Source organism: Alligator mississippiensis, chromosome 8 (assembly GCF_030867095.1).
Source record: "Alligator mississippiensis isolate rAllMis1 chromosome 8, rAllMis1, whole genome shotgun sequence".
Lineage (NCBI taxonomy): Eukaryota > Metazoa > Chordata > Crocodylia > Alligatoridae > Alligator > Alligator mississippiensis.
The window spans coordinates 23,069,938-23,097,785 of NC_081831.1; the positions used below are offsets into that span (position 1 = coordinate 23,069,938).

Sequence of the window (27,848 nt, forward strand, 5' to 3'; positions counted from 1 at the left end):
CTTTGCGGAGGTGGGAGAAATGCCTCGGTAGCCATGGCGGCGAAAAGGCCACGTGACCCCCCTATAGAGGCGGGGCGAATGGGAGGGTACAGGACCGGCCCCGTGAGTGGCTGCCCTGTGGCCACGCCCCCTCCTTCCCTCGGCCTCTGTGGAGACCGAGAGGCCGGGCTGGAGCCGACCATGGCGCCCAGTGATTTGATGGGGGCTGCCGAGGACCTGGCCGACCAGGTGAGGGGTAGAGGGCTCGGAGAGGAAAGGGAGGCAGCGGCCTCTAGGCCCGCCCCATGCTGGGAGCCACGTGCCCCCCCTTCAGGTGGGGAATGGTTCGGTCCATCCCCCCCGCCCCCCGGGTGCAATGGAGGGATGGGATCTACCACCTTCCCCAAAAGGGGAGTCCCACTGAGGACCGGGACGTGCCACCTATTCCTGCGGGGGTGGCATGTGCCACTACCTACCTTCCATCTGGGACTGAGGGACGTACCGCCTACTCCCAGGCGGGGCTGCACCACTTACTTGCCCCTGGCACCAGAGCAAAGGGGCTGGGGGCATACCACTTAAAATGGGGGGGGGGGGTTGTATCCAAAATAGATCTACCACCTGCTTTTGCCCTTCCGGCCCTATGGAGATAGGAAATTGAAGGGAAGGAAGAGGCCTTGCCTATAGCTCTGTCCCCCCACAGAGGGGGGCAACCCATAAAGGAGAGGAAGGCATGCCCCAATTCTCCCCCCTCCCCCCCCCGGCCCAGGGGGTGTGTGGAGCCCTTGGAACTCTGCCACTTGCTCTCCCTTCCCCCCCACACGTAGATGCAGCAGGGTGCAGGGGTGCATGGGAGAGCAGTCCCTGGGGGGGGCAAGGTATTGCCCCTCCCCCCCACCCATGTAGAGGGGGATCTGGAACTCTGTGTTGTGGATGGGGAAACTGAGGCATAGCACAAAGGAGCCAGTGACTGCTCTGGGTCTAGAACTGGGGGTTGTGGCTTCATGGGGCCTGGTTCACCCCTCTCCACCCTGCCCCCAGCTCTGGGGAATCAGGAAGCCTGGGTTCTGTTTTGGCAGGGATCATGGTCCAGTGGTTGGAGAAAGGCAGAGGGAACCCCTGACAGCTAGTGCCACTCCTGCCTCAGTTTCCCCATCTATAATACGGAATGGAAGCCTGTGGCCCAGTGCTGCTCAGAACTCTAGGCAGGCCGGAAATGTCTTTCCCCTGCCTGCCATAGGCCGCTGCTTTATAAGCCTAAGAGGGCCTGGAAGATGCAGCTGCCTGAGGCAGTAGGGAATGAACCATGCTGATCTGCTGGCCCCGCCAGGCCCACCACCTTTCCACCCCTAACACCGCCCCCACCCCACACCCACAGTTCCTCCGGGTGACCAAGCGCTACCTCCCTCACCTGGCCCACCTCTGCCTGATCAGCACCTTCCTGGAGGACGGGATCCGCATGTGGTTCCAGTGGGATGAGCAGCGGGATTACATCAACATCTCATGGGGCAGCGGCCCCATCCTGGCCACACTCTTTGTGCTCGTCAACATGGCTGGACAGCTGGGTGAGAGCCCTCATGGGAGCTGGGCTGGCACATGAGGGCAGGTCTGGTTCAGGGCACTGCTCTGGAAAGAAAAGAGGGCTGGCTCGGGCTCCTCTAGCCCAGTGCAGTGCCGGCAGTTCAGAGCCTCTGCGTCTCTCCACAGCTGGCTGTGTGCTGGTCCTGGCCAGGAAGTATGTCCCTTATGCCTGCTTCGGCCTCTTTGGGATTATCTTCATGCAGGTGGGTCCCAGATGGGCTGGAGATTCCTTCAGGGGTTCCCTGGGTGCAGGGTAGTGGTGAGAATGCCTGGGAAGACTTGGGTGGGGGTTACTGCTGCACTGCATAGCTGACTAGGAGTTATTCTGGCCCAGCTCAATTCTCCCCTCCAGGCTCCAGCATCCCCTCCTCTTAAAAAGAGGCTCCAATGGCCCCTGCTTGCCAAGGGGCTGCCAGGGTGCAAAGCCCTGGGATGAGGCTACATCTGTGACACAGGGCTCAGCCTGGGTTGTTTCTGTCTTGCAGACAATTGCCTACAGTATTCTCTGGGACCTCAAATTCCTTATGAGGTGAGTGATGCCAGCAGCAGAGTGGCTACAGAACAGAGGGAACCAGGTGGAGCCACGTCCTGTGTTTCTAAAAGGATCTCTGGTGTCTTGGGCTCGTAGAATCAGAGCAATCAGGCTGGTAAGGTCCACAGGTAGCATCTCATCCAGCCCCCGGCTCAAGGCAGCATTAGCCTAAATTAAACCAGCTCAGCCCGGTGTCCGTTCAGCCTGTTCTTGGGCATTGCCAGGAATGGAGACTACTGTTTCTCTGAGCAGCCTATTCCAATGCTCAACCAACCTCATAGTCAGAAAGTTCCTCCTCATCTCCAGCCTCAGTTTCCTCTGCTGCCATTGGAGGCCATTGCTCTTAGTCCTGTCCTCGGTGGCCACAGACAAAAATTGATCTTCATCCCCCTTGCACCCCTCCTTCAAGGATTTGTGGCCTGTGATCAAATCCCCACTTCAATTTTCTCTTCTCCAGACCCAAGCAGCCAAGGTGTTCCAGCCTCTCCTCATTGGTCCTGTTCTTCAGGCCTCTCATCATTCATTAAATCATGGAGCAGGGCCTCATCCAGAGGTTATATCCAGCCCAACCCCCTTGGAGGCAAGATTATCCCCATCCAAACTAGCCCAGACATGTCCTCATCCAGCCTCTTTCCTCAAACTACACAGTCAATTTGGCTACAAAGGTCCATTGACCTCAGGCACCAAAAGCCCCAGAGCTGCCCCAGATAAAGCAGGGGGACTCTTTCTAACTGGTCCATATCTTGAAGAGCATAAAGCCCTGCACATAGTCTGCGCTGTGCTGCCCATGAGCTCTGGAAGCGGGCCTCTCCGTGAATAGTGCATGTGTGCACACACGCTGGTGATTGTGCTGGTATACACACATGTGCACATACACACACACCCCACAGTCATCTCATACTGAGATTTACTCAACTTGTGATGGAAGAACATCAGACCTACTGTTTACTTGGTCTGACCATTGGATTGGACCAAGACTTTTCTCCCCTGTTCCTCTCTCACCTACAGCCTCCAGCATTTAAGGTATAGGAAGTTCTGATTCAGAGGCTGTGCCAATCATTCCTGTGCTCAATATCAATGCCCCTTTCCTGCAAGATTATGACAAATCCCTTTGTGAATCTGGCTAAACTCTCAGCTTCCACTGCATCTGATGGCAACGAGTTCCACACTTGCATGATGCACTGGGTGAAAAACCATGTCTTGTGTTCATTTTAAACTTAACAGCCTACTAGTTTCATGCTGTGACCCCTCATTTTTATCTGGTGAGAGACAATAATAAATCCTTAGTGACTTTCTTTGCCATTTAGTATTTTATAAACCCTTTTCTTCCCCCCTCCACCTCAAACATCTCTTCTAAACTGAACAGGCCTGGCCTGTTACTCTCTCCTCGCATGGAAGCCCTTCCGTATCACAGATCATCACTGCTGACCATCTCTACTTCTGTGTCCTCTCTGAGGTGTGGGGACCAGACCTGGGTGCAGTCTTCCAGGTTTAGATACGCCTTGGGTTTATAAAGGGGCATCCTGATACAGGCAGTCCTCAGACTTTTATGATGCAATTCGTTCCAGAAAACCGCATCTTAAGTTGAAACATCATAACTCGGAACCAATTTTCCCACCGGAACGTCATAAATGGGGGATTGGTTCCTTTACAACGCTCGATGCTGCGTCCAGCTGGTAAGTCTGGTCTGGTGGAGGGAGGGGATTGGGGTTGGGGCTGGGGCAAGATGCTCATCTGGCGGCTCCTGCCGCTCATCCAGGAGGGCATGGGGGGAACGTATGCCCCCGGATCAGGGCGAGGCCAGGGCTGCACCAGGCTGTACTGGGAGTAGGGGTTATGCCCTCCCACTGCTCACCCAGCCAGGGTGGGATGGGTGCAGGATGGGGCTGCTGCAGTGTCTCCAGAGAAGTGGCACGCAGTAGCGGGAACTGCCCCCTTCCCCGGCAAGCCGCAGCTCTGTCCCATGTTTGTCCTACCCCAGCTGGACAAGCAGTAGCAGGGCACGGGGTGGGGTATGTGCCCGTCTGGCAGGGCAGGTGTGGGATGGAGCCGTGGTTCGTTGTGGGGGGCAGGGGTGGCTTCTGGCACTGTGCACCACTTGTCTGGAGGCTGCACAGCGGCCCCGCCCCAGCTGGGTGAGTGGCAGGAGGGCACCCCCCGCCCTCCCAGACAAGCAGCGGGAGCTGCCAGACAAGCAACTTTCCCCAACCTCTCCTTCACTGCAGGGAGCCTTTATCTGCTCCCCCACACCCCTTCCTTTCCCCCTCCCCTTCCACCACATGAGACCTACCAGCCGGACACAGCTGTATCGAGCATCATAAAGTTGAAACTCATGTCGGAAGGTAGAAACAGGGGGTCAACTTATAAACTTAAGTGCCATTTGTTGTAATTCAAAGTCGTAAGTTGAGGACTGCCCATACTTCCATTTTGTGTTTTCAAGCCCCTCTATGCCACTCTTCATCCTTAAAATCAAAAAATTGGGATTGGAAGGGACCTTAGGTGGCCATCTAGTTCAGCTCCTTGCTCAAAGCAGGACTGTCCCCAACTATATCCCAACCAAGGCTTTGTCTAGAGATTCTACCACCTCTCTGGGTAACCTGTCCCATTGCTTTACTACCCCCCTAGTGAGAAATTTCTTCCTAATATCTGATCTACATTTCCCTTGCTGCAACTTGAGCCCATTGCTCCTTTTTCTGTTATTTGCCACCACTGAAAACAATCTTGCTCCATCTTCTTTGGAAGCACCCTTCAGGTAGTTGAAGGTTGCTATTAAATCCCCACTCAGTCTTCTCTTCTGCAGACTAAATAAGCCCAGTTCCCTCAGCCTCTCCTCAGAAGTCATGTTCCCCAGCCCCCAAACCATTTTCATTGCCCTCCGCTGGACTCTTTCCAATTTGGTCACATCTTTCTGTAGTAGGAGGCACAACTGGACACAGACTCCAGATGCGGCCTCACCAGTACTAAAGAGGGGAAGAATCACTTCTCTTGATCTGCTGGCAATGCTCCTACTAATGCAGTCCAGTATGTCGCTAGTCTTCTTCGTGATGCCTACACAGTCAGATGGATAGCAAATTGGCTGAGGGGCCACACTTAGAGTGGTGGTGGATGCGTCATGTTTGACCTGGAGGGATGTGAGCAGTGGAGTCCCCCAGGGCTCGGTCTTTGGGCCCGCACTGTTCACTTTCTTTATTAGCAACGTGGACGAGGGGGTGAAAAGCACCCTGTTTAAATTCACAGACGACACCAAGATTTTGGGTGAGGTGGGCACACTAGAAGGGAGGGACAGGATACAGCTGGACCTGGACAGGTTACAGGGGTAGGCAAATAAGGATAGGATGGGATTCAATGCTGACAAGTGCAGGGTGCTGCACTTGGGCAGTAAGAACCAGCAGCATACCTATATGCTGGGGAACTCTATTCTTGAAAGCAGTGGCAGAAAGAGATCTTGGAGTCATTATCGATTCCAAGATGAACATGGGCCACCAATGCAAGGACATGGTCAGTAGGGCTAACTGCACCTTGTCATGCATCCACAGATGCATCACAAGCAGGGCCAAGGAGGTGATCCTCCCCCTTTATGCGACGCTGGTCAGACCATAGTTGGAGTACTGCATCCAGTTCTGGGTGCCACACTTCAGGAGGGATGTGGACAGCATTGAGAGGGTCCAAAGGAGGGCCACTCACATGATCCGGGGACAGCAGGGCATACCCTATGAGGAGAGGCTACGGGACCTTAATCTGTTCAGCCTTCACAAGAGAAGGCTGAGAGGGGACCTGCTGGCCATCTATAAACTTACTGGGGGGGGACCAGCGAGGAATGGGAGAGACCTTGTTCCCCCAAGCACCTCCCGGAATAACAAGGAATAACGGCCATACGTTGTTGGAGAGTAGATTCAGACTAGACATTAGAAGGCACTACTTCACAGTCAGGGCAGTTAGGATCTGGAACCAACTTCCAAGGGAAGTGGTGCTGGCTCCTACCTTGGGGGGTCTTTAAGAGGAGGCTTGATGATTACCTAGCTGGGGTCATTTGACCCCAGTTTTCTCTCCTGCCCAGGGCAGGGGGTCGGACTAGAAGATCTGGAAGGTCCCTTCTGGCCCTATATCTATGAATCAAGGGGAAACTGTTGACTCATATTCAGCTTATTGTCCACTGTAACCCCCAGGTCCTTTTCTGCAGAGTTGCTGCTTAGGCACTTGGTCCCTAACCTGTACTAGCGCATGGGATTTGTTCACTTTGCATTTGTCCTTGTTAAACCTCATGAGATTTCTTTTCTTTTGGCCCAATCCTTCAATTTGTCAAGGTCTCTCTGAATCCTAGCCCTACCCCGTAGCATATCCACTGTTCTCCCCAGTTTGGTGTCATCCATGAACTTTGCTGAGGGTGCAATCCATCCCATCTTCCAGGTCACTGATGAAGATATTGAACAAAACTGGCCCCAGGACCAACCCCTGGAGCGCTCCACTTGACACCAGCTGCCAATTAGACATCAAGTCATTGACTGCTACCTTCTGAGCCCGATGATCCAGCCAGTTTTCTATCCACCTTACAGTCCATTCATCCAACCCGTACTTCCTTAGCTTACCGGCAAGAATATTGTGGGAGACCATATCAAAAGCCTTGCTAAAGTCCAGGTATATCATGTCCACTGCTCTCCCTGCATCCACAGAGCCAGTGATCTCATAGAAGGCAGTCAGGCTGGTCAAACATGACTTGCCCATGATCAATTCATGCTGACTGATCCAAATCACCTTCTCTTCCAAGTGCTTAGAAATGGATTGCTTGTGGACCTGCTCCATGATTTTTCCAGGGACCAAGGTAAGGCTGACTGGTTTGTAGTTCCCTGCGTTAGCTAATAAAAACCTAGGATTCTGGACTAGCCTAGGAATTGGCATGACACCTCATTCAATGAATGACAGCAAGGCTTTATTTACTACAAGTATTCAAAGTCATATGAGCCCAAACCAAAGTAAAGTCCAGTAATTAGCTATACGGTGATGATTTCTCACCAAACAGGCAACGAGAGACAGTCTGTTTCTTCTAGCTTCTCGAGATAGCTGGGGCACAGCAGCAGTTGGTGTCAGAGAGATTTCTCACTCTTGAAGCATACCCGCTGTTAGCTGTTTTCGCTTCATTCTTATACCCTTAGTCCAGCATCTTCAAAGCATTCTTTTAGTTGTATAAATCAAAAAAGATTCCCAAGCAGTAATTGACAGGAAAATCCTGTTAATCAAACTGCTCATTATTGGTTCTCAGAAAGTTCCAATTTGAATGAATTACTTTCCTCGGTGACAAGAGGTTATCCATTTCTTCTGAGTTGTCCAGAAACTAACAACCAGGAAAACACAAGGTTTTGGGGAGTGTCCTTGGAAAATCAAGGTAAACCACTAGCCAATACAGAAGTAAATCAGGAGGAGACATCTATCACATATGGAGAATGACTGTTTCTGTAAATAACATGAGTTAATTGCAAAAGAAGTATTTACCATACTAATTAATCAAGGATAGACATTTCACACAGTTACATACCAGACAACTAGAAGCCTACTTGAAATCCTCATGAATCTAGTAAGGTAAGCCAGAAGGGCTACCTCATTATTTCTTCTCAGATGGCCTAGCCATGAACTCGCATCCTCTTGCACTATGCAGTTAGCATCAGTATTTTGGATTTTAACTTTTGTGAGTAGGCCCCAGTTTAGCATGAGTTTGTCATCACCTGAATCCTTCCCTTCCTTAAAGATAGGCACTATATTTGCCCTTTTCCAATTATCCATGATGTCTTCTAATCATCATGAGTTTTCAGAGATGTTGGCCAGTGGCTCTGCAGTCGCATCAGCCAACTCCCCAGCACCTTCATGTGCATTCCATCCAGCCCCATGGACTTGTACATATCCAACTTTTTTAAATAGTCCCTGTGCTAAATAGTTCTGTGCTAGTTTTGGCTGCTTACCTTTTCTCCAAACTGCTGCCAGGTGCAGTAGTCTGGGAGCTGACCTTGCCTATGAAGAGTAAGGTGAAAAAGGCATTGAGTACTTTAGCCTTTTCCACCTCATCTGGCACTAGGTTGCCTCCCACATTCACTAAGGGACCCACGCTTTCCCTGATCTTCCTCTTGTTGCTAACATAATTGTAGAAACCCTCCTTGTTATCCTTCACATCCCTTGGTAGATGCAACTCCAGTTGTGCTTTGGCCTTCCTGATTTCATCCCTGCATGCCTGCACAATATCCTTATATTTCTCCCTAGTTGTTTATCCAACTTACCACTTGTAAGCTTCCTTTTTGTGTTTTAGCTCACTGAAGAGTTCCCTACAAAGCCAAGCTGGTCTTCTGCTGTACTTGCTAGTCTTCCTGCACATCAGGATAGTTACTTCCTGTGCCCTCAATAAGGTTTCTTTTAAAGTACAGCCAGCTTTCCTGGACTCCTTTTTCCCACAGACTGGCCTCCTAGGGGATCTTGCTCATCAGTTCCTTGAGTGAGTCACAGTCTGCTTATCTGAAGTCCAGAGTTTGTACTTGGCTGCTCTCCTTCCTTCCTTTCCTCAGGAACCTGAACTCCATCATTTCATGGTCACTGCTGCCCAAGTTGCCATCCACTACTACATCCCCCACCAATTCTTCGCTGTTGTGAGCTTCAGGTCAAGAAGAGCATTGCCCTAGCTGGTCTCTCCAATACTTGCATGATGAAGCACGCTCCAAAAAACTTTCTGGATTGCCTGTGCACTGCTGTATTGCCTTCCCAGCAGGTGTCAGGGTGATTGAAGTCCCCCATGAGAACAAGGGCCTATGATAGGGAAACTTCTGCTAGCTGTCTGAAGAAAGCCTCATCCACCACTTCCTCCTGGTCTGGTGGTTTACACCACACACCCACCACGACATCACCCATGTTGCTCTTCCCTCTGACCCTAACTCAGAGACTTTTGACAGGCCTATATCCAGTTTCATACTGGAGCTCTGAGCAGTCATACAGCGAAAATCCTCCTCTCTTCTCCCTTGTCTGTGCTTCCTGAACAGCTCATACTCATCCATGAGGATGACAGTGCTCCAGTCATGCAAGCTATCCCACCAAGTTTCTACTATTCCAGTCCTGTCATAGTTCTGTGATTTGAGGACTTCATTTTTCCTGCTTGTTTCCCAGGCTCCATGTATTCATGTACAGACACCTGAGGTAACTAATTGCCCAATTTTCTCAGGAAGAATTAAGGTGACCTCCCCTGTTGCCCTCTCCTGCTTGCTCTTCATCACTTACCTCAGGGGCTTGGTCTCCATCCCTCAGCAAACCTAGTTTAAAACCCTCTTCACTAGATTAGCAAGCCTGTCTGTGAAGATGCTTCTCTGGACCTTCTCTAGTTCTTCTCTATCGTCTTTGTGTGGGCTCTGAAAGTGATGGGCAAGGGAACAACCCTGGTGCCTACCCTTGGCCAATGCTCTCCCCCTACTTTGCCATTCCCAGGAACCTTGCGCTGGGTGGTGGGCTGCTGCTGCTGCTGGCCGAGTCGCGCTCTGAGGGCAAGTCCATGTTTGCTGGCGTCCCAACCGTGGATGACATCTCACCACGCCAGTACATGCAGCTGGGTGGGCGGGTGCTGCTGGTGCTCATGTTCATGACTCTGCTGCACCTTGAGCTCGGCGCCTTCACTGTGAGTAGCCTCCAAGGCCAGGGCCCAAAGAGACTATTCCTTTCCCTCCCCAAGATGCATCCACATGCTCCAGCCTCCAGGCCTTGCCCTGGCTTTGAAGGGGCTGTTGGATATTACCCTGCAGAGCAGCAGAGCAGGTGCAGGGTAGGGACAGTTGCCCCACCAAGGGGGTAGCAGGATCCTGTCCTTGGGAGATCAGCACAGAGCATCACCTCGATCTCTGCTGCTTCCAGGCTGGGCTTGCTTCTGACTCTCTGAGCCCCAGCTCTAGAGAGTCTGGCAATTAAAACTTGGGGGATGTGGGCAAGGACCACAAGGGAGGGAAACTGTCTAAGACAATCTCTGGCACAGATCCATTCCATGTGACCATGTCATCTGGCCAACAGGGCTCCTCACAAGTTTGTGGGGAGCCCCACATGCTAGATCAGACATGCAGGGCAGCCCAGGGTCCAGTCCCGGTGCCTAGAGTTCCAGGGCCCTGGTCCTTGCACCTGGGGCTGGGCAGAGGCAGCGCAGGTCCAAAACCCAGCACACGGCGCTGGGCAGAGGCAGCATGGGTCCCTGGGGACCTGATCCTAAAATGGGGCCAGAGGTGGTGTGGGCCTGATCCTGGCACATGGGATCCAATCTGGACACACACCACTCATCTGGCCCATAAGGCCAAAAGGTTTGGCATCACAACTCTAGGAGGAATTGGTTTTGAAGACAGGGCAGAGATGCCCCAAGTTGCTTTCCTCATCTGGGAAGCAGTTGCTTTGGCACTGAGAAATCAGGACACCTGGGCTCTCTTGCCACCTAAGCATGTCCTCTGGGGCGGCACCCAGACTCCTGGGTTTTGTGGCTGGCTCTGCCACTCCTGATTTCCTGCCTCCTCCCCTGCCCCAGATCTTCCAGGACATCTTCGGCATGGCTCTGATCATCCTGGTGGCCATCGGCTTCAAGACCAAGCTGGCCGCCCTGACACTGGTCGTGTGGCTCTTGGTGATCAACCTGGTGCAGAATGCTTTCTGGACCGTATCCCCTGCCCGGCCCCTCCATGATTTCCTCAAGTATGACTTTTTCCAGACCTTGTCGGTCATCGGTGGGCTGCTGCTGGTGGTGGCACTGGGGCCAGGAGGTGTCTCCATGGATGAGCACAAGAAGAAATGGTGAAGCCCAGAGCCAAAGTGGGGTCCATGATTGGGGGGGGGGGGAATCTTTCATGACAGCTTTTTTTTTTTTTTTTATATATATATATATATATATATATATATATATATATATAAAAAGCTTGGCCCTTGTGTAGTTCATCCCCCCAACCCAGGTCCTGCCCCCTGGAGGTTTATCATTGTTCACTGTTGCCTTATGTGGGGGGAGGAGGATGAGAGGAAGCATCTTCCTCCGATCTGCTTGGAGACATGTAAATTAAAGTGTATATTGTATTCTCCAGCCCAGGAGTCCTATGTGCTAGCCAGGCGTGGGCTCTAATGGCTTCCCAAAAGCCTCTATTACCTGTGCTCCTGGGTGGAGGAGCAGGGAGAAGCAGGAACCTCACGCAGCCACCAGGAATGGGGCATGGGGGCTGCTCCTTTCCTGATGACATCCCCAAGGCACGAGAGGCCTCTGATTCCTGGTCCATGTCACATCTGGAGCCAGTCCGGGGAGTGCAAGGTCTCTTTGGGAGTGTGTTCCAGCACTGATTTTGAAGCTAGGAAAGAGGCCAGACTGGCTCTTGTAGAGGAGGGGCAGGGAAGGGGGCACCAAACCATCTCTGGTCTGCCTGGCTGGGAGCTCTGCGCTGCCTGAAGGTGGCATACATAGCTGCCAGGAAAGGGTTGCATGGAGGAGCCCTGGCTGAACACTACCCTGACAGGGGCAGGCTGTTTTTCCCCAGCCTGGGGGAGCAGAGCCATGCTAGGAGATGACCACTGGTAGGATGAGGGGGCTCTGAGAGGGAGCTGCCAGCTGTAAGTCACTATTACTCCACCCACCAATTTCATTACCCAGCTCCAGCTTCTAAAGCAAAGGGGCTTTGAGCACACAGCACAGGCCTTGGTCGCGTACTACTCATCCCCAGTTGGGCGGTGTCAGAGGCCCCTGCAGTGGCCCAGCAGACCTGCTGAAGGTCCCTTTGCAACAAGTAGAGGAAGGAAGGGAGCCCAGAGCTAGCTCCTATGGTGGTCCTAACCTGAAGATATCTGCTGCCACAGCCACAGCCCTAAAGCTGCCTTGGCACAGACCAGCCAGTGGAGATTAAGGTTTGTCCGTGGCCACTACATGCCTGGCAGCTGGTGAAACCTGAAACCTGCCCAGCCAGTAACACTTTGTGCTTTTTGGACACAGCTTCCCTGCCCCTTTTGAAAAGCCAGCAAGATGACCTCTGCCTCCACACTGGAGAAACTGAGGCATGGAGCAGCTGGGACTGGGAATACAGGGGGCAGATATTCACTTGGCCAAATCACTGCTGGCCAGAGAGCGTGAATTTCCCCACAGTGTGATCACAAGGTGCCCAGATCCAAGCTCGAAGGCCCAGGAACCTGGTGGGGATTTGAGCAGAACCCAGGAATCCCAACTCCCAGCCAGTGTAAATCAGCTGGGCTGGAGCTCTGGGGGCTCCTTACAGATCCCCTCCTTCCCATCACCTGCCCCATTAGCGCCCCACCCCCTCTGGGTATTCAAAGCCCCTAGTACCAATCAACCTGCAGTGCTATCCTGGCTGGAGAAGGGGGCGTATCTGGCCCAGAGCCAGCCCTTGGCTGCCTCCCGTGGCCTCCTATTTCTAGCAGCTGTTAAACTGGTTTCATGCTCTTCCCTGATTTGCAGCAAAGGCCATGACACCCAATCCTCAGGTCAATGCTTGGGCAGCCCAGACATGCAGGGATAAAACAGAAAGGCTCTAGTGTCCTTACCCAGCTGGATGCTGTGATCTGCCCCATGACACCAACAATAGGTCAGGACTCTTGGGTTCAAGCTCCAGAAGGGGATGAGGGTCTCAAGGCAGTGGCAGCTACACCCACTGGCAGTGGGAAGAAGAAGAGGTTCCCTGGATGCTTTGGGAATCAATTGCCCTTTGGAGAAGCAGCTCAGGGAGTGACTGATGGGAACCTTAGATGAGTTTTCCCTGCTGTGGCTTGTGACTTAGTCCTGCCGTGTCCAAGCTGCACCCTCAGGACCCCTGTCAGGTGGTAGCCCTGTTCACAGCTCACACCAAGACTTCAGAGACAAGTGCTGTCTCACTGCACCAGGGGCTAGAGAACAGCCTGGCTGCACCTGGCAGCCTCAAAGGAGCCAGTCCCTCACTGTAGGGGATACTGAGTGCCCCTCTCTGAACAAGCAGTGGCCATGGGACCCCAGTCCCATTCCAAGAGCTGGATTCCCACAGATTTGTGGCACCCAACCTGACCCAAGGGGCACAGGGTTGGTCCAGGGGTATGATCCAGCTCCAGCCCAACCCTGTGCACCTAGATCCAAGAACATCAGACCTGCCATTCCCTGAGTCAAACCCTAACTCCATCTTGCCCTGTCTCCTGTGTCACACTGGAGCAGAGAGCGGACGCTAGAAGGGAGAATGAACTGGGTCTGCCCAGGGTTTTGTCCACTGTTCCTCTCCCACTTCTATTCTCCAAATTTTAAGGTCTAGGAAGTTGTGATTCAGAGGTCCTGCCTCTCACTTTTGTGCTCAATAGGTAATGATGCCCCTTTAAGACCATGGGCAGACCCTTGGTGAATGTAGCTAAAGACTCAGCTTCCACCACAACTGGTGGCAATGAGGTCCACCCTTTTTATTGATGTGCTGGGTGAGAAAGAACTGCCTTGTGTTAGTTTTAAACTGATGACCTACCAGTTTCATGTGGTGACCCTTATTCTCGTCTGATGAGAGCTAGTTGATAATACATACCTGACTTTCTCTTAACTATAACATTAAAACTGCCATTTACTGGGGCAGACCCTAGCTCTACCTTGCCCAGTCTCCTGTGTTACACAGTGGGCTCTGCTGTGTCCCTCCTTGGCACACTAGTTTTAAACATCTGACCTCTGCTCCCATCCATTAGGTCTTCAGTTGTGCCAAGCAATCAATTGCCATTTTCTCAGTAGCCTCCCTCCCTGTGGAAGGCTTATAGTTTCCCATGGTGGGCCTTTAGTCCACAAACCCCTAAAGTGGCAAATAGGCTCGTGTGATACAGCAGCAGAGAACAGATGCTGAAAGTAAGAGCGAACAAGGTGTGGCCTGGGTTTTTTCTCCCTATTGCTCTCCCACTTGTAGCCTCCAGCATTTAAGGTCTAGGGAAGTGCTTCCCAAATTTCTTCAACATGAACCCATTTATAGCCCTATTTGCTCAGCATGGCCCCTTATTTCCAACCCACAGCCCCCCCACCCCTACAACGCCATTTGGGCAACTGCTGTTCTAGGGAGCTCTGATTCAAAGGCCCACCCGTGCTCAAAAGCTACTGATGCCCTTTCCTCCAAGAACGTGTCCAGCCCCGCTTTGAATCTGGCTGAACTCTCAGCTTCCACATCTGGTGGCTACAAGCTCCACGCTGTAATGAGGTGCAGGATGAAGACCTGTCTTGTGTCCCTGTTAAGCCCCGGCTTCCCCACTCCAGGCAACAAACCCATGTCGGTGCCTGGTAAGACAGATACCCCTAGGCTCTCTTTGCCCTTTAGCGTCTCCAAAGCCCTCGATGCCTGCCTCTCCTTTCTAAACCCATCTCACGGAGCCGGGGCTTCAACCCACGGGGGCTGATATAGTCCCAGCTGGATCCGGGCTGTGAGCAGAGATCATCCTCTCGATCACTCCGTAGTCTCCACTTACAGAGGAGCCCAGGCGTCCTGCCTCCGCTTCCCGCCGCTGGGCAACTCCCCACGTGCTGCAATACACGTGGAGGATTCAACGGGCGCCGATGACGGCAGCGGCGCGGGGTGATGACGCAGCCGGAAGAGGCGGGGGAGGCAGTGCCGGAAGGGGTGAGTAGTTGCGCTGCTGGGGATGGGGGAGGTCGCCCTCTAGCGTCGGCCCCGCGCCGTCCCCCCCCCCCCCCGCGCCTCTCTGGCGGAGTCGGTCCCCCCAGCTGGGGTGGGACGGGGCTGCTCGGTCCCCCTCCTCCAGCACTGGGGAGACCCCCTATCTGCGCCCCCGCGCACACGGGGACCCTCTCTCCCTGCCCTCCCATTGCACACGGACTCCCCCCCTCTCCCCCCGGCTCCCACCTGCGAGGAGACCCCCCCCCCCGAATTTCCCCACTGGACAGTCTCGATGTACCAGTCATTGTGGTGGGGGGCTATGTGACTCCCCCATTTACACTGGGGGGGTCTCTCCTGACCCTGCTCAGGAGATGCTGCTCCTTGCTGTCCCCCTTCTCCCTTCTGCCCCACCCCTGATTTACCCCAGTGGGAGAGGGGTGCTCTGCACCCTGATACCCCTCCCTGCACATACAGGGGGAGACCACACTTCTTACCCTCCCACACCTTCATGGTGCCCCCCCCCCCCCACACACACACACATCCTACCTGCCCTACACACATTGGGGAGGGGTTGCTCTACCCCCTGCCTCCTCATGCCCTCCCCCCATCAGGATAGGAGCACTAGTCAGAACCCCCCCCATGCCCCACCCCTGACTCAGTCTTCCCCCTCCCCCCCAACCTGGCAGATTTGGGGGTGCCTAAAACACGGCTTAGTCTTGTTACATGTTCAGGAACATGCTTAGTGGGCACTGCTGAATCCCATCCTGGGGGAGCATGTTGGCTGTGACCCCATCACGCTGGGACAGGGGTTGCTGGGATGTGTTTAAACAGTGCACAAGGACCCAGAGCTACTCTCCAGGCCACAAGTGACACTGTCTCCTCCTTCCTTCCCTGCAGCCTGGAGCAGAGCTAGAAGCTTTTCACAATGGTGAGTGCCACCAGGCCTGGTCCTGTTTCCAGCTGCAGTCTCCAGTGCCTTCCCCCCCAGTTATGACCCCAGCAGTCTTTCCTGCCCAAGTGCAGGGGGGCTGGACCTGAAGATCTTGTAAGGTCCCTCCCAGCCCCTAACAACTATGAATCTCTGAGGCTGCCATAAATAACCTGGTATTTTTTGATGAATCAAGCTTGTTTCTTTTCCCCCTTCCAGCATCAGCTTCTTGGCTGCTCCATTCCTGGTTTCAGCTTCTCCCCCTGCCCTTTAAGTTGACTTTTTAAATTAATAAAACCCCCACTGAGGCTCCTGTCTTGGCCCCTCCAGTTAGAGAAGACCTGGGTGTCACCCAAGGAAGGTACCAGGCTTCTGGGAGCTGAATTGCTTCCCCCTTGGTTTCTTATAGGGAGAAAGAAAAGGCGTGAACAAGTATTACCCCCCTGACTTTGACCCGGCAAAGGTAAGGGCAGGGCATGGGGGGCTCTGGGCATGGACTCAGTCCATTGGTGCACTAGGGTCAGGCTGGGTTTAGTCGCTGCTCTCCGAAGGGCTTGCACTAGGGAGAAGGCCAGAAGCCAGGACTCCTGGTTTCCCTTCCAGATATGAGAGGGGCATATGGTGGGCAGGGACTGGGGAGGACCATTTCTGTCTCCCTAGTAAGAGCCAGGCTTTGGGGGTGAGAGAGAACTGGGATGCAAGACACCTGGGTTCCATATTGGGGTGGGGGGGTGGGAGTGGGAGTCATCCCAGGTGGAAGCTGGGTCCTGATGACCCCCCTACCCCCACCTCCCCTGTCCTGCCTCTGACCCCTTGTGGGACCTGGAACACCCATCACCAGCCACTCCGTGCCTCAGTTTCCTTGTGGTAAAAACAGGGCCACAGATGTCAGCCCACCCAGATGTGGCCATCCTTCCTACTAGGGCAGCTCCCTCCTCCCTTTCCTTGAGTCCCTGACTCCCTTTGAGCACCTGTGGCCCCGCTCACAGCCACCCCTTGTCCTCCTTTGCAGCATGGCTCCCTCAACAAGTACCGGCACAGCCACCCGTTGCGGGAGCGGGCCCGCAAGCTGTCTCAGGGCATCCTCATCATCAGGTAAGAGCACCCATCCTTCCCTACCCCAGCCCTCTTCTGGGGGAGACACCCTGGCAGGGCACCATGGGGGCTGGGATTCTGCTCCCAGAGAGTTGTGCTTATGCTGGGGGCAGGGGTGGGAGGGTGCAGGGCTCCTGGGTTTTATGCTTATGACTGCACGGAGTGGCAGAGGGATGAGGTTGGCTCTGAGCTTGGGGCAGGGAGTGGGAGGGGTATGGTCTGTGGGTGACCCAAGGCTGCAGGCATTCTGGGAATGATCATCCTGGGGTGGGAGCTGGACCCTTAAGGGGGGGCTTGGAGGCCAGTGCTGGCTAGGCAAGAGGGTCCCTGGGGAGTACCACAGTCACCAGCAGCTGCCTCCCGGCCTCCTGTCTGTTAGGTTTGAGATGCCCTACAACATCTGGTGTGATGGCTGCAAGAACCACATTGGAATGGGTAAGATCTGCCCCCTCAGGGGAGGGCCCTGGACCTCTCCTTGCAGAAGGGCAGGGGCTTCTGACACACGTGTTGACATGTGATGTGTGGGGAGGGGAGCAGGGGCTGGAGCAGCCCCTGACACCCATTTCCCTCTGCGCAGGCGTCCGGTACAACGCAGAGAAGAAGAAAGTGGGGAACTACTACACCACACCCATCTACAGGTGGGTGCTGGGAGGGGCAGAGAGACACCACACAGAATCACTAGAGTGGCCTTTGCTCTCAGGCAGGGTGTGATGGAGCCTGTGGGGGTAGGAGAGCTGCTACAGACCAGACCACACAGGGCCTTGGATGATGATGATGCCTCTGTGGGACTAGAACACGGATCTTAGTGAATCCTAGAGAAGGGGCTGAAAGGGACCGTTGGAAGTTACCTAGCGTCCATCCCCCCTGCCTGAGGCAGGATCACCCCTGTCCAAAATAGCCCAGACAAATCCAGTATCTAATTTCTCTTTGTAAGACTACCATCAGCCCTGACCCGGCCACAGGAAAAGCAAGGAGACGGCTTCAGCCAACGTCCTTCTACTGTAAAAGGTTATTAACACACTCCAGAGATCCCAGGCCAAGACCATGCCTCTGCTATAGAGAAAAGCGAAGCACCCTCAAGTCCATGCTAGTCTGACCATGAGGTCAAATTCCTTCCTGATCCCAAATCTGGCATTTGGTCTGAGCCTGAGCAGCGGGGCAAGACCCTCTCCTCTGGGTTCGAGTCCCAGCAGGAGCATTGGCACAGTGCAGTCACCATCCACAGCCTGGGCTGCAGCCAACACCCATTGCCTCTGAGGGAAGCTTAACGCTGCCGCTGCCTGCCTCCCCCCCCCCCCCATAATGGTATCAGCAATGTTGGAGGGGTGGGCGGGGGCAGGAATTCCCCTCCTAGCCCCATTCAGGAACTGGCAAAGCCTAGAAGTCTGGGAGATCCCTGTAGTAGAGCACAGGCATCGCTAGGCCTAGCTCATCCCCCAACCATCTGGAGGCTTGATGCACCCCCACCCCCAGGACAAGTGTCTGTATCCACTGGAGGATGGGTGTAGTCAGTACCAGGACAGGAAGCCAACATTCCTAGGTTTCTTCCTCATTACCTCCCTTGTCTGTTCTCTCTCCCCAGCCCAGCCATGGTGAACGTGAGGGGCTGTGGGCTTGGGGCACCCCATGAGGCATCTGGTAGCCCACATGTGGAGCCCCTAGGGCAACCGTGTTACCAGGGTGGCTTCAGCTAGGCTCTGTCTGGCCCTAGCAAGGGCCGACAAAGGGGGCAACAATGGGGGCATGAGGGGCAGGGGGGAGAGGCTGGGAGCTGACATGGCCCTTGGCCCCCAGGTTTCGGATGAAGTGTCACCTGTGCGTCAACTACATTGAAATGCAGACAGACCCGGCCAACTGTGACTACGTCATCGTGAGCGGCGCCCAGCGCAAGGAGGAGCGTTGGGATCCACAGGACAATGAGCAGGTCCTGGCCACTGGTGAGTGCCCTGTGCTTGTATACACTACCACCCAGCTCCTGCTTCTGCCCCCAGCCAAGCCAGTGCATCCACGTGTCCCCTGGCTGTTTCCCCCAGAACATGAGGAGAAAAAGAAGCTGGAAACAGATGCCATGTACCGGTTGGAACACGGCGCCGCTGATCAGGGCAAGCTGCAGCGTGCCCTCCCCACCTTGTCCAACATCCAGGAGGCCCAGAGTGCCTGGAAGGATGACTTTGCACTCAACAGCATGCTGCGCCGCAAGTTCCGGGTCAGGGCTGGCTTCAGGGGGTGGGTGTGGAACTCATGGCCACAAAACCCAGCTCTCTGTGCCTGGTGGGAGGATGCTTCTGCTACCCCCATGTGCCCTCTGTTACCCCCCACCTCTGCCAGGGCCCTTTCATTTCCCTGTCTGTACCCTTGCCCCCTTCCCCCCCCTCCCACCCCCAACAGCTTTACTAGAGCCCTTGATCCCAGCCTGTGTGCCCCCTGCTCTCCCTCTCCAGCTCTACCAGGGACCCTAAATCCCAGCACCATGCCCCTGTTACCCCCTGCTCCCCTCCCCGGTCTTACCAGGGCTCCTTCATCCCTGCCTGCACCCTCTGCCTCCCCCCCGGGACCCTTAATAACCCAAGCCCTCTACCTGCTTCTACCCCCTCCAGCTCTACCAGGTCCCCTCAATCCCAGCCCACACCCCTGCCCCCTCAGCTCAAGCTGGAATTGAGAAGACCTGGTAGAGTCACCAGCCCCACCCTGGTTCTACCAGGGGCCCCCTGATCTCAGCCCCGTCACCCTGACCCACTCCCCAGCCACTATCTGCAGCCCTTTGCAGTCTCACCCCACCTTGCGCTGGGTTGGCTCTGGGACAGCCAGAGGGTTTGGTTGCCCCCAAGGTGTTGACGGCTACCTGCCCCCTTCTCACCCACCCAGGAGGAGAAGAAGGTGTTGCAGGAGGAGGAGGAGAAAGACCAGGCGCTTCAGGCCAAGGCCAACCTGAGCATCCCGCTAGTGCGTGAGGCGGAGGAGGACCGGCGCCTGGCCACCCTGCTCACCTATCGCAGCCCCGACTGTACGTTCCTGGCCCCACACATGGGGATGCTGGGCTCCAGCCTGGCTGCGGGGGTGGGCACAGGGGCAGGTTCACCACCACCAGGGCTGGTTGGACAGAAGGAACAGAGACTGGCACCCCGGACTCCTGGGGGAGAGTACTAGAGCCAGGAGCCAGGACCTCTGAATTCTGTTGCCAGCTGTGATGAGGGGTCTGATTCATAGAGAACAGAGACACGGTGAGAGCCTGGACTCCTGGGTTCTCGACCTAGCTCTAGAAAGGGCAGTAGAGCCAAAAGCCCTGCAGGATGCCTAGGTTCTCCTCCCCACTCTGGGAAGGGGAGTAGGATTTAAACTGAGGTTAAAGCCAGGATGCCTGGGTTCTCTTGGCAGCTGGGAAGGGTTTGATGGTTAGAGCAGAGAGGCAGCAAGCCCAGACTCTTGAGTTTTCCTCTCAGCCCAGGAAAAGGGACTGGGGGCTAGAGCCAGGAACCTGGATTCCCAGGTTCTTCTCCCCACTGTGGGAAAGGGAGTGTGGGGTCTAGAGGTGAGAGTTGGGATGCCTGGCTTCTCTTGTCAGCTGGGAGGGGCTGTGAGCCTGGACTCCTGGGTTCTCCCCACTCTGGGAGGGGGAGTAGGGTGTGCAGCCACGACACAGGGCTGCTCCCAGCTCTACTCCTGGGCTGCACAGGGTCTCTGACCAACCCTCCCCACCCCCATCCTCTCCTTCCAGCCTATGAGGACAAGCAGAAGCAGAAGCGCACAGAGATCTCCAGCCGCTCCTGGTTCCCCAGTGCCAAGGCTGGCGATGCACTCAAGCTGCCAGGTCTGGGCACAAAGACCTCTTCTTCTCCAGCCCCCTGTGACCACCTGGGCATTGTGCGCCGCCGGCCAACAGATGTCTCCCGGGGCCTGGCTAGCCTAGGGGATGCCACAGAGACACCCTGCGCCCTCCCTACCTCACCAACCGCTGGACCCTCCGGCCCCCCTCACTCCCTGGTCCCAGACTACTCGGGCTCCGGCTCTGACTCGGATGGTGAATGACCTACCCCCCATGAGTGCAGGCTGGGCACAGAGCTGTCCCGTTGCTGCACAGAGGACTCCTGGTTCCTGACAGAACCTCACAGCCGGCCTGGAGGAGCTACAGCTTGGCCAAGCCCCATGCCTGGGCATCAGTGCCCCCTTCAGGACCAACCCAGAGTGGCATCTTCCTCCCCCTGCCTGGGTATTTATACAGCACCATTTCTGTGCCCCCCCCCCCCCCCCCCCCCCCAATCCTAGCCCAGACCCCTGTGCAAAGAGGGGATCTCCTACCAAGCTCCCTCCCACCCCCAGCATGACTTGGAGCCCGGTTCATCGCTGCTTCAAGGAAAGAGGCAGCTCCCCTGGAGGCCTGGGGGCCACTGCCCTGGGTGGGGGCATAGGCCCCCCCTGAAACTGGTTGCTGCTGCCATCGGCTTCTGTGGACAGTTGCTGATCACTCCTGATGCCACTGCTGGTGGCTTCTGCAAGCAGTTGCTACTTGCCACCCTGCCGCCAGTGCTGCCACCTGCAAATTGTGCCCCCCGGTCTCGGGAGGCACCAGTCGTGCGGGGCGGGGGCTGCCAGCCAAGCCCCCAGCTGGGAGAGAAGAAGGGAATGGGTTTTAACAGCAATTAAAGCCATTTAATGAAATTATGGCTCTAGCTGGCTTGGAGAGGGGCCCAGTGTACACACCCCAGGGGTTGAGTTGCCCACCTCCCTTCAGTTTTTGTCCGCAGCTGTGGGAAGGCAACAGGGTCTAGTGGTTAGCGCAAGAGTCCAAGACACCAGGGTTCTGCCTCCACCTGTGAGAGGAGAGAGGAGGCCAGTGGGTTCTGGCAGGGAGAGGTGGGGCAAAGCCCAGATAGCTGGGCTTCATCCCCAGCTGTAAGAAGGAAGTGGGGTCCAGTGGTTGGAGTAGGGGTGGGGGCAAGGCTGGAAGCCAGGATACCTAGGTTCCCGCCCCAGCTCTGGGAAGGTGGTGGGGCCCAGTGGCTAGAGCAGAATCCCAGGACTCCTGGGTTCCCTCCCTAGGTTTGGAATCAGAACTTGTGGTAGAGAGATATCTTTTACTAAACCAACTAGATGTTTGCAAAAAATTCTTTAATTACAAGCTTTCGGGCATAAACACCCTTCTTCAGGCATAGGAGAAAAGATTGTAAAAGTTCTGGGCAAAAATGAAAGTTCATAGAGTTGAAGGTGTGGTAAAATCTGTTTGGAAGTTTATTTTATGCAGATTGGGCTCAGAGAAAAGTTGGACTAGTCTGTTTACCTGGAAGTTGTTTGGTGGTAAGCAGCATGTAGTCACCTTTCCTTCTGTGGTTATGGTGTTTCATAAAGCACGGAGGAGTAAAAAGGATGGAGTGCTCTTCTGGGCAGATAGTTCTTAGCTGGTAAAGTGTCTCAGATCTCTTGTGAAGCTCTGTGATAATGCAAATTACCTCGAACAAGGGTAGGAGCAAGGTTTCAGGTGGTCAAGCTTGCTTCCTCGTAAAACTGATATTTTTAAAAATTGGCTAAAACTCAACTCTCGTATGAAATATGTTTTATTTCTACCTAGGAGAACTTTTATAATCTTTTCTCCGATGCCTGAAGAAGGGTGTTTGTGCCCGAAAGCTTGCAATTAAAGAATTTTTTTTGCAAAAATCTAGTTGGTTTAATAAAAGATATCATCTCTGCCCTGAGTTGTGATTCCTTTTGCCTCTAGACCAATAGGCTACAGGCTGGACCCACCCCAGCTCTGGACACGGGTGCTCGGACACGTGGGTTCTGCCGGTAGCGGGGGAGGGCCGAGCCTGGGGGCCACTCCCAGCGGGGGCGGGGCCTGGCCTGGAAGCCTGGGTCCCCGCCGCTGCCGCCGCCATGGTGCTGGAGGCGCTGCGCTACCGTCGCGGGTCTCTGCAGATCCTGGACCAGCTGCAGTTACCGCAGCGGAGCTGTTACGAGGCGATCCGGGGCGTGCGGGATGGGCAGGCGGCCATCCGGGACATGCGGGTGCGCCTCGCCACGTGCTCCCCCTGCCCCATGGAGCTGGGGGGGCAGGGAGACACCCCCAAGGGAGTGGGGGTAGGGAGCAGGCCCCCGCAGGTGTAGGAAGCGAGTTGGAGTTAGGGAGGAGGCAGGGAGGAGTCCCCCTAGGGTGATGGGGGGGTGGGTCCTGCATGGAGCTGGGGGAAGGGAAACGGGGTGGAGAGGCAGGGAGATGAGCCCCATCTGGAAGTTGGGGAGGCAGGGAGATGGGGCCCCTCAAGGGAGTAGGGAGGGGAGATGCAAGGCTGTGGCTCCCCTGGGTTCTGTAGGGGTCTGGGCTTTGCCCATGCCCCCCCCCCAGGTTAGGGGAAGGAGAGTCTGCACTTGGGAGGCCCCAGGCTGGGAGGGGGGGGAAGATTCCCCCCCATCTCCTCCCCCCTTGCTCTCAGGTGTGAGGGAGCCCCCCCTGGCGGCTCAGGGCTGCAGGGGGTGGGGTCAGGGCATGAGTTGGACAGGTCCCCCCACCATCTCTAACACTCCCTTGGTCCCAGGTTTGAGGGTGAGTGGAGGCAGGGAGCCCCCACCAGACTCATGGCTGCACAGGGTGGGGGTCATGAAGCTGGAGCACAGTTAGGGCACATGCTACATCCCCCCCCATCACCCCCTCCCCTAGGTGCGGGGTGCTCCAGCCATTGCTATTGTGGGCTGCCTGAGCCTGGCGGTGGAGCTGCATGGGGGCACAGCTGGGGGCCAAGACGCTGCCACGGTGGCTGCCTTCGTGGGGAAGGCACTGCAGGACCTGGCCAGCACCCGTCCCACAGCCCGCAACATGGCGCAGGCAGCTGAGAAGCTGGGGGCTGCAGCCACGCATGAGGCCCAATGCCCAGGTGCCACAGCCAACAGTGTGCGGGAGATGTGAGTAATGGGGATGGGGGGGGCAGCTGGGCTGGGCCAGGCCAGGTCTTGACAGCTGTCTGCTCCCCCCAGCGTCATCCAGCTAGCGGAGGAGATGCTGGAGAAGGACCTGCAGGATAACCGGCGCATCGGAGAGCTCGGGGCCACCTGCATGATGCAGGGGGTGGCACCACAGGGCCAGGTGACAGTGCTGACCCACTGCAACACTGGGGCGCTGGCCACTGCTGGCTATGGCACTGCCCTGGGTGAGTTGGGGCTGGACAGGGTTTCCCTACACCAGGTAAAGGGAGCTGGCTTGGCTTGGTTTCAACTATCAGGCCTCGCTGCCTCGTCCCCAAGAGGAGCCCAGGTGTCCTGGTTCTCTGCTTTGATTGCCAACTTGGGTGGGGGAGGTTGGAGCAGAACCCAGGAGCCCTGGCTTTGGCCTGCTCTAGCAACCAGACCTCCATCTCCTCTTGGAGCTGGGAGGGGGAGCTTAGGAGTCCTGGCTCCCAGGCCCCCTACATCAGGCATTGATTGCCAACCTGCCTCTCAAGCAGAACCCAAGCATCCTGACTCCTATAGTTTGCTCTAACCACTAAACTCCCACTTCCAGAGCTGGGAATAGAACCCAAGCATCCTGCTCCCTCCCCCAGCCAGCTCCTTAACCTTCCTTCTTCCATCTCACCATCCCCGTACTCCCTATCTTGTCTCGCAGGTGTCATCCGGGCCCTACATGCCCGTGGCTGCCTGGAACATGTGTACTGCACAGAGACACGGCCCTATAACCAGGGGGCCCGGCTGACAGCCTACGAGCTGGTTTATGAGGGCATCCCAGCCACCCTCATTGCTGACAGCGCAGCTGCCCTGGCCCTGAAGGAGAAAGGCATCTCCGGTGAGTGAAAGCCCAGCCAGTCTCTCCAGCTCCCCCAGCCTGGTGCCAGCTGGCCCCCTGGCCTGGCTCTCAGACCCTGGATTCCCCATCTAGGACAAGGACTTTGATTTTGGGTGAACAAGGGAGGTGGGCACAGCCAGGAAAGCCCTGGGTCTCCTGCCTCCTAAACTGGGCACCTCCATCCCAAACAACCTCCTCTCCCCAGTAGGGGGATAGATCTTTCTAGACCATATCCTGCTCCTCAGGGGCCCTGTGGCTGCCTTGGGGTCCCTCCAAAATGCAGGGTCCCTTCCCCCTGCTGGCTGCCAACTCCTTTTATCTCCTTGCCCAGCCATCGTGGTAGGAGCTGACCGTGTGGTGGCCAATGGTGACACAGCCAACAAGGTGGGCACCTACCAGCTGGCTATTGCTGCAATGCACCATGGCGTGCCTTTCTACGTGGCAGCACCCAGCACCTCCTGTGACCTCAGCCTGGCCACTGGGGACCAGATCATCATTGAGGAGAGGCCCAGTCAGGAGCTGACAGACATCAACGGCATTAGGATCGCAGCACCTGGTATAGAATCGGAGCCACTGCTCTGCAGGGACCTCCAGGAATCACCTAATGTAACCCCCTGTTTGAGGCAGGATCATCCTTGTTCAACCATCAGTCAAATCCATTGTCCAAACTCTTAGTAACACTACAGTCAACCCTGATGCAACACCAGGCATTGCACCTGACCCTGCCACAAGGAAATCAGGGGAACCGCAGTGGCCAACATCCTGCTGCCATAAAAAGTTGTTAATATACTCTTGAGATCCCAGGAAGCAGCTGTGTCCTTACTACAGAGAAAGGCAACCTCCCCCCATGTCTGTACCAGCCTGACAAGGGGGTGAAATTCCTTTCTGATTCCAAGTGTGTCAATCTGACCCCGAGCAAAGGGGCAAGACCCTCTAGCCAGGAACCTCTGAGGTTAAGTCCCAGCAAGAGCATTGGCACAGACCAGTTGCCACCCCCAGACCCCCAATCATAGAATCCTAAAATAGTGGGGCTAGAAGGGACCTCCAGAGGTCACATCCAGTCCAACCCCCTGCCTGAGGCAGGATCAGCCCTGTCCAAACCAGCCCAGACAAGTCCATCATCTAAACTCTTCGTAAAACTACTGTCAGCCCTGACATCACCAGACATCACCCTCAACTCTGCCATAGGGAAAGCAGGGGGACCACGCAGCCGGTGTCCTGCTGCTGTAAAAGGTTGTTAATACTCATTTGAGAGATCCCAGGCTGTGCTCCTGCTACAGAGGAAAGCAACCACTCCTCCCAGTTTGTACCAATTTGACCAGGGGGAAATTCCTTCCTGACCCCCAATGCGGTGTAGGTCTGACCCTGAGCAGAGGGGCAAGACCCTTTAGCCATGATCCTCTGGGGTTGAGTCCCAGCAGGAGCATTGGGACAGCATAGTCACCATCCCCAGTCTGGGCAACATTTAAAAAATCAAAGTTACAGTCAATGCCTCTAAGGAAGTGGAAAATAAACCCCGACACAAGTAGCAGCAGGAGGCACTGGGAAAAATATTCCCTCCTAACCCAATGTGGCAGCCAACAAAGCAGCCTGGGAGATCCCCAGAGCAGAGTTGGTTGAGCTACCTCCAGATTATGCTTGTCCAGCCTCTCCTTGAACCTCGGCAAGGATGGAGATCTCCCTACCACACACTGTTCCCTAGGCAGAGAGATGGGGAGGGAGCTTCTGGCTCAGTGGGATGCAGCTGAACTGGTGGGGAGGGGGGACCAGCTGGAGGGGCCCATAACCAATGCTGTGTTATGTTTTTTTCTGCCCAGACATTGGCGTCTGGAACCCGGCCTTTGACGTCACTCCCCACGACCTCGTCACTGGCGGCATCATTACAGAGCTTGGGGTCTTTGCCCCCGCAGAGCTCCAGGAAGGCCTGAAACAGGCCTCCATCAGGTGATGCACACCCCCACACCCTAGACCAGCTGTGCCTGGGTGGACTTGACTGGGGCTGCCAGCACTGGGGGGTGTCTGGTGCAGACCCTGCTTTGTCTGCAGCTAATAAACCCAGGTTGCTTTTTATACTGTCAGGCTTGTGATTCCTACCTCCAAATGGAATTGGTGTTCCCTACCGTGTGTCCTAGGGTCTAGTGCTCGGGAGAGTCTCTGGAGGCAGGGGCCTCCTGTGTGGAGTTTCCCCTGTCCTGGCTCTGGGCCACGTGGGGCTTTTGCTTTCTCTGTGCTCTCGCTGCTGAGGATGACTGTGCTGGGCACGCCACGCACACATATGCACACGTGTGCTCTGTGCAGCTCCGTGCACAGGGAGTGACTGCATGGGACAATGCAGTGGAGAGTCCAGGACTGGGGCAATTACACCCCAGCCGCCTGTGTCCCAGCATGCATCGCCCCAGGCTGCGTAGCCCCTCTGTATCCTAGCATGCCCTACTTCCGCCCCTCTCTCTCCCGGCATGCCGGGCGGAACGGAATCGCCTCGGTTTCCGGGCATGCCCCGGGGGCGGGGCTCGCTACCCCAGTGTCCCGGCGTGCCCTGCGGCGCCCCGACAACGCCAAGATGGCGCAGGGCGGACGGAAGCTCCCGGCAAAGCGCCCAGGCGCGGTGAAGAAAGCGGTGGTAGCCCGAGGGCCTCGCAAGGGAGGTTAGAGCGGGGGGAGCCTCGGGCATGGAGGGGACTTGGGGCCAGGAGCAGAGGGCTATGGGGTAGGGGGATGCTGGGGGGGCTGAGGTGTGGAAGGAGGTGCAGGGGCTCAAGGCCCTTTTTTGGGAGAACAGGACTTAATTGTGGCATTTGGGTCCCACTGTGCTGGGATGCTTTTGGAGTGGGGGCAGCTCCTGGGCTTCCCTATCCCATTTCCCCAGGAGGTGCAACTCCAGAGCCCAACATTATGCTCTCACGCGGAGGGTAGGAGGGTTTGGATATCTCCCTCTAGCTTTCAGGCACCCCTGGAACCTGCAGTGTCACCCATTCCCTCCTAGCCTGGTGCTGTTTTGAGGAGGGGCAGGTCTGCTCCCATCGTCCTTCATCTCTCTCCTTTTCCCCCACCTCAGGCCGTGTCATCGCCCCCAAGAAAGCCCGAGTGGTGCAGCAGCAGCAAGTGAGAAAGGTGAGGGGCAGTGTGGGGCCTCAGGGTACTAACCCCCCTCCAACCCAACCCTGTCAGGGTCTTACCACCCTCTCCCCCTCGCACAGAACCTGGAAGTCGGCATCCGCAAGAAGATTGAGCATGAGGTGGTGATGAAAGCCAGCAGCAGCCTGCCCAAGAAATTGGCCCTTGTTCGGGCTGCGCCATCTGGAGCCAAGAAGGTCCAGGATCCCCCTGGCAAGATGCACCCATGACTGGTGCCCTAGCAGCATCATTACCCAATCCTCCCCCCTAGGACTCCAG

General features: G+C 55.8%; 3 protein-coding genes across 6 annotated transcripts; all 3 read left to right on the forward strand.

Moving 5' to 3' along the window:
• The first annotated feature begins 18 nt into the window (after positions 1 to 18).
• LOC102560998 (surfeit locus protein 4) lies at positions 19 to 11,156 on the forward strand. Its single transcript, XM_006262761.3, has 6 exons — positions 19 to 228; positions 1,355 to 1,541; positions 1,684 to 1,760; positions 2,043 to 2,086; positions 9,542 to 9,728; positions 10,614 to 11,156. The coding sequence occupies exons 1-6, from the start codon at positions 34 to 36 to the stop codon at positions 10,878 to 10,880; spliced, it is 957 nt and encodes a 318-aa protein (XP_006262823.3). The 5' UTR covers positions 19 to 33; the 3' UTR covers positions 10,881 to 11,156.
• Positions 11,157 to 11,251: 95 nt separating this feature from the next.
• On the forward strand, positions 11,252 to 21,349 carry YJU2B (YJU2 splicing factor homolog B). 3 transcript variants are annotated; one of them, XM_014600175.3, is made up of 10 exons: positions 11,252 to 14,673; positions 15,568 to 15,598; positions 16,008 to 16,061; positions 16,611 to 16,693; positions 17,073 to 17,128; positions 17,271 to 17,331; positions 18,488 to 18,630; positions 18,727 to 18,899; positions 19,559 to 19,697; positions 20,409 to 21,349. In XM_014600175.3, exons 2-10 carry the CDS (start codon positions 15,596 to 15,598, stop codon positions 20,717 to 20,719), a joined length of 1,023 nt encoding a protein of 340 aa, XP_014455661.1. In that variant the 5' UTR covers positions 11,252 to 14,673; positions 15,568 to 15,595; the 3' UTR covers positions 20,720 to 21,349. The 3 variants fall into 3 exon arrangements, with proteins under 3 accessions (XP_014455661.1, XP_019354959.1, XP_019354958.1); XM_019499414.2 differs by having other exon boundaries at positions 17,073 to 17,331; XM_019499413.2 differs by lacking the exon at positions 11,252 to 14,673 and having other exon boundaries at positions 14,746 to 15,598; positions 17,073 to 17,331.
• A 1,154-nt stretch (positions 21,350 to 22,503) lies between these two features.
• Positions 22,504 to 27,769, forward strand: MRI1 (methylthioribose-1-phosphate isomerase 1). Of its 2 annotated transcripts, XM_006262776.4 has the most exons (8): positions 22,508 to 22,690; positions 23,340 to 23,581; positions 23,654 to 23,826; positions 24,279 to 24,455; positions 24,787 to 25,011; positions 26,273 to 26,399; positions 27,511 to 27,566; positions 27,653 to 27,769. In XM_006262776.4, exons 1-8 carry the CDS (start codon positions 22,559 to 22,561, stop codon positions 27,682 to 27,684), a joined length of 1,164 nt encoding a protein of 387 aa, XP_006262838.1. In that variant the 5' UTR covers positions 22,508 to 22,558; the 3' UTR covers positions 27,685 to 27,769. The 2 variants fall into 2 exon arrangements, with proteins under 2 accessions (XP_019354966.1, XP_006262838.1); XM_019499421.2 differs by lacking the exon at positions 24,787 to 25,011 and having other exon boundaries at positions 22,504 to 22,690.
• The last annotated feature ends 79 nt before the right edge of the window (positions 27,770 to 27,848 follow it).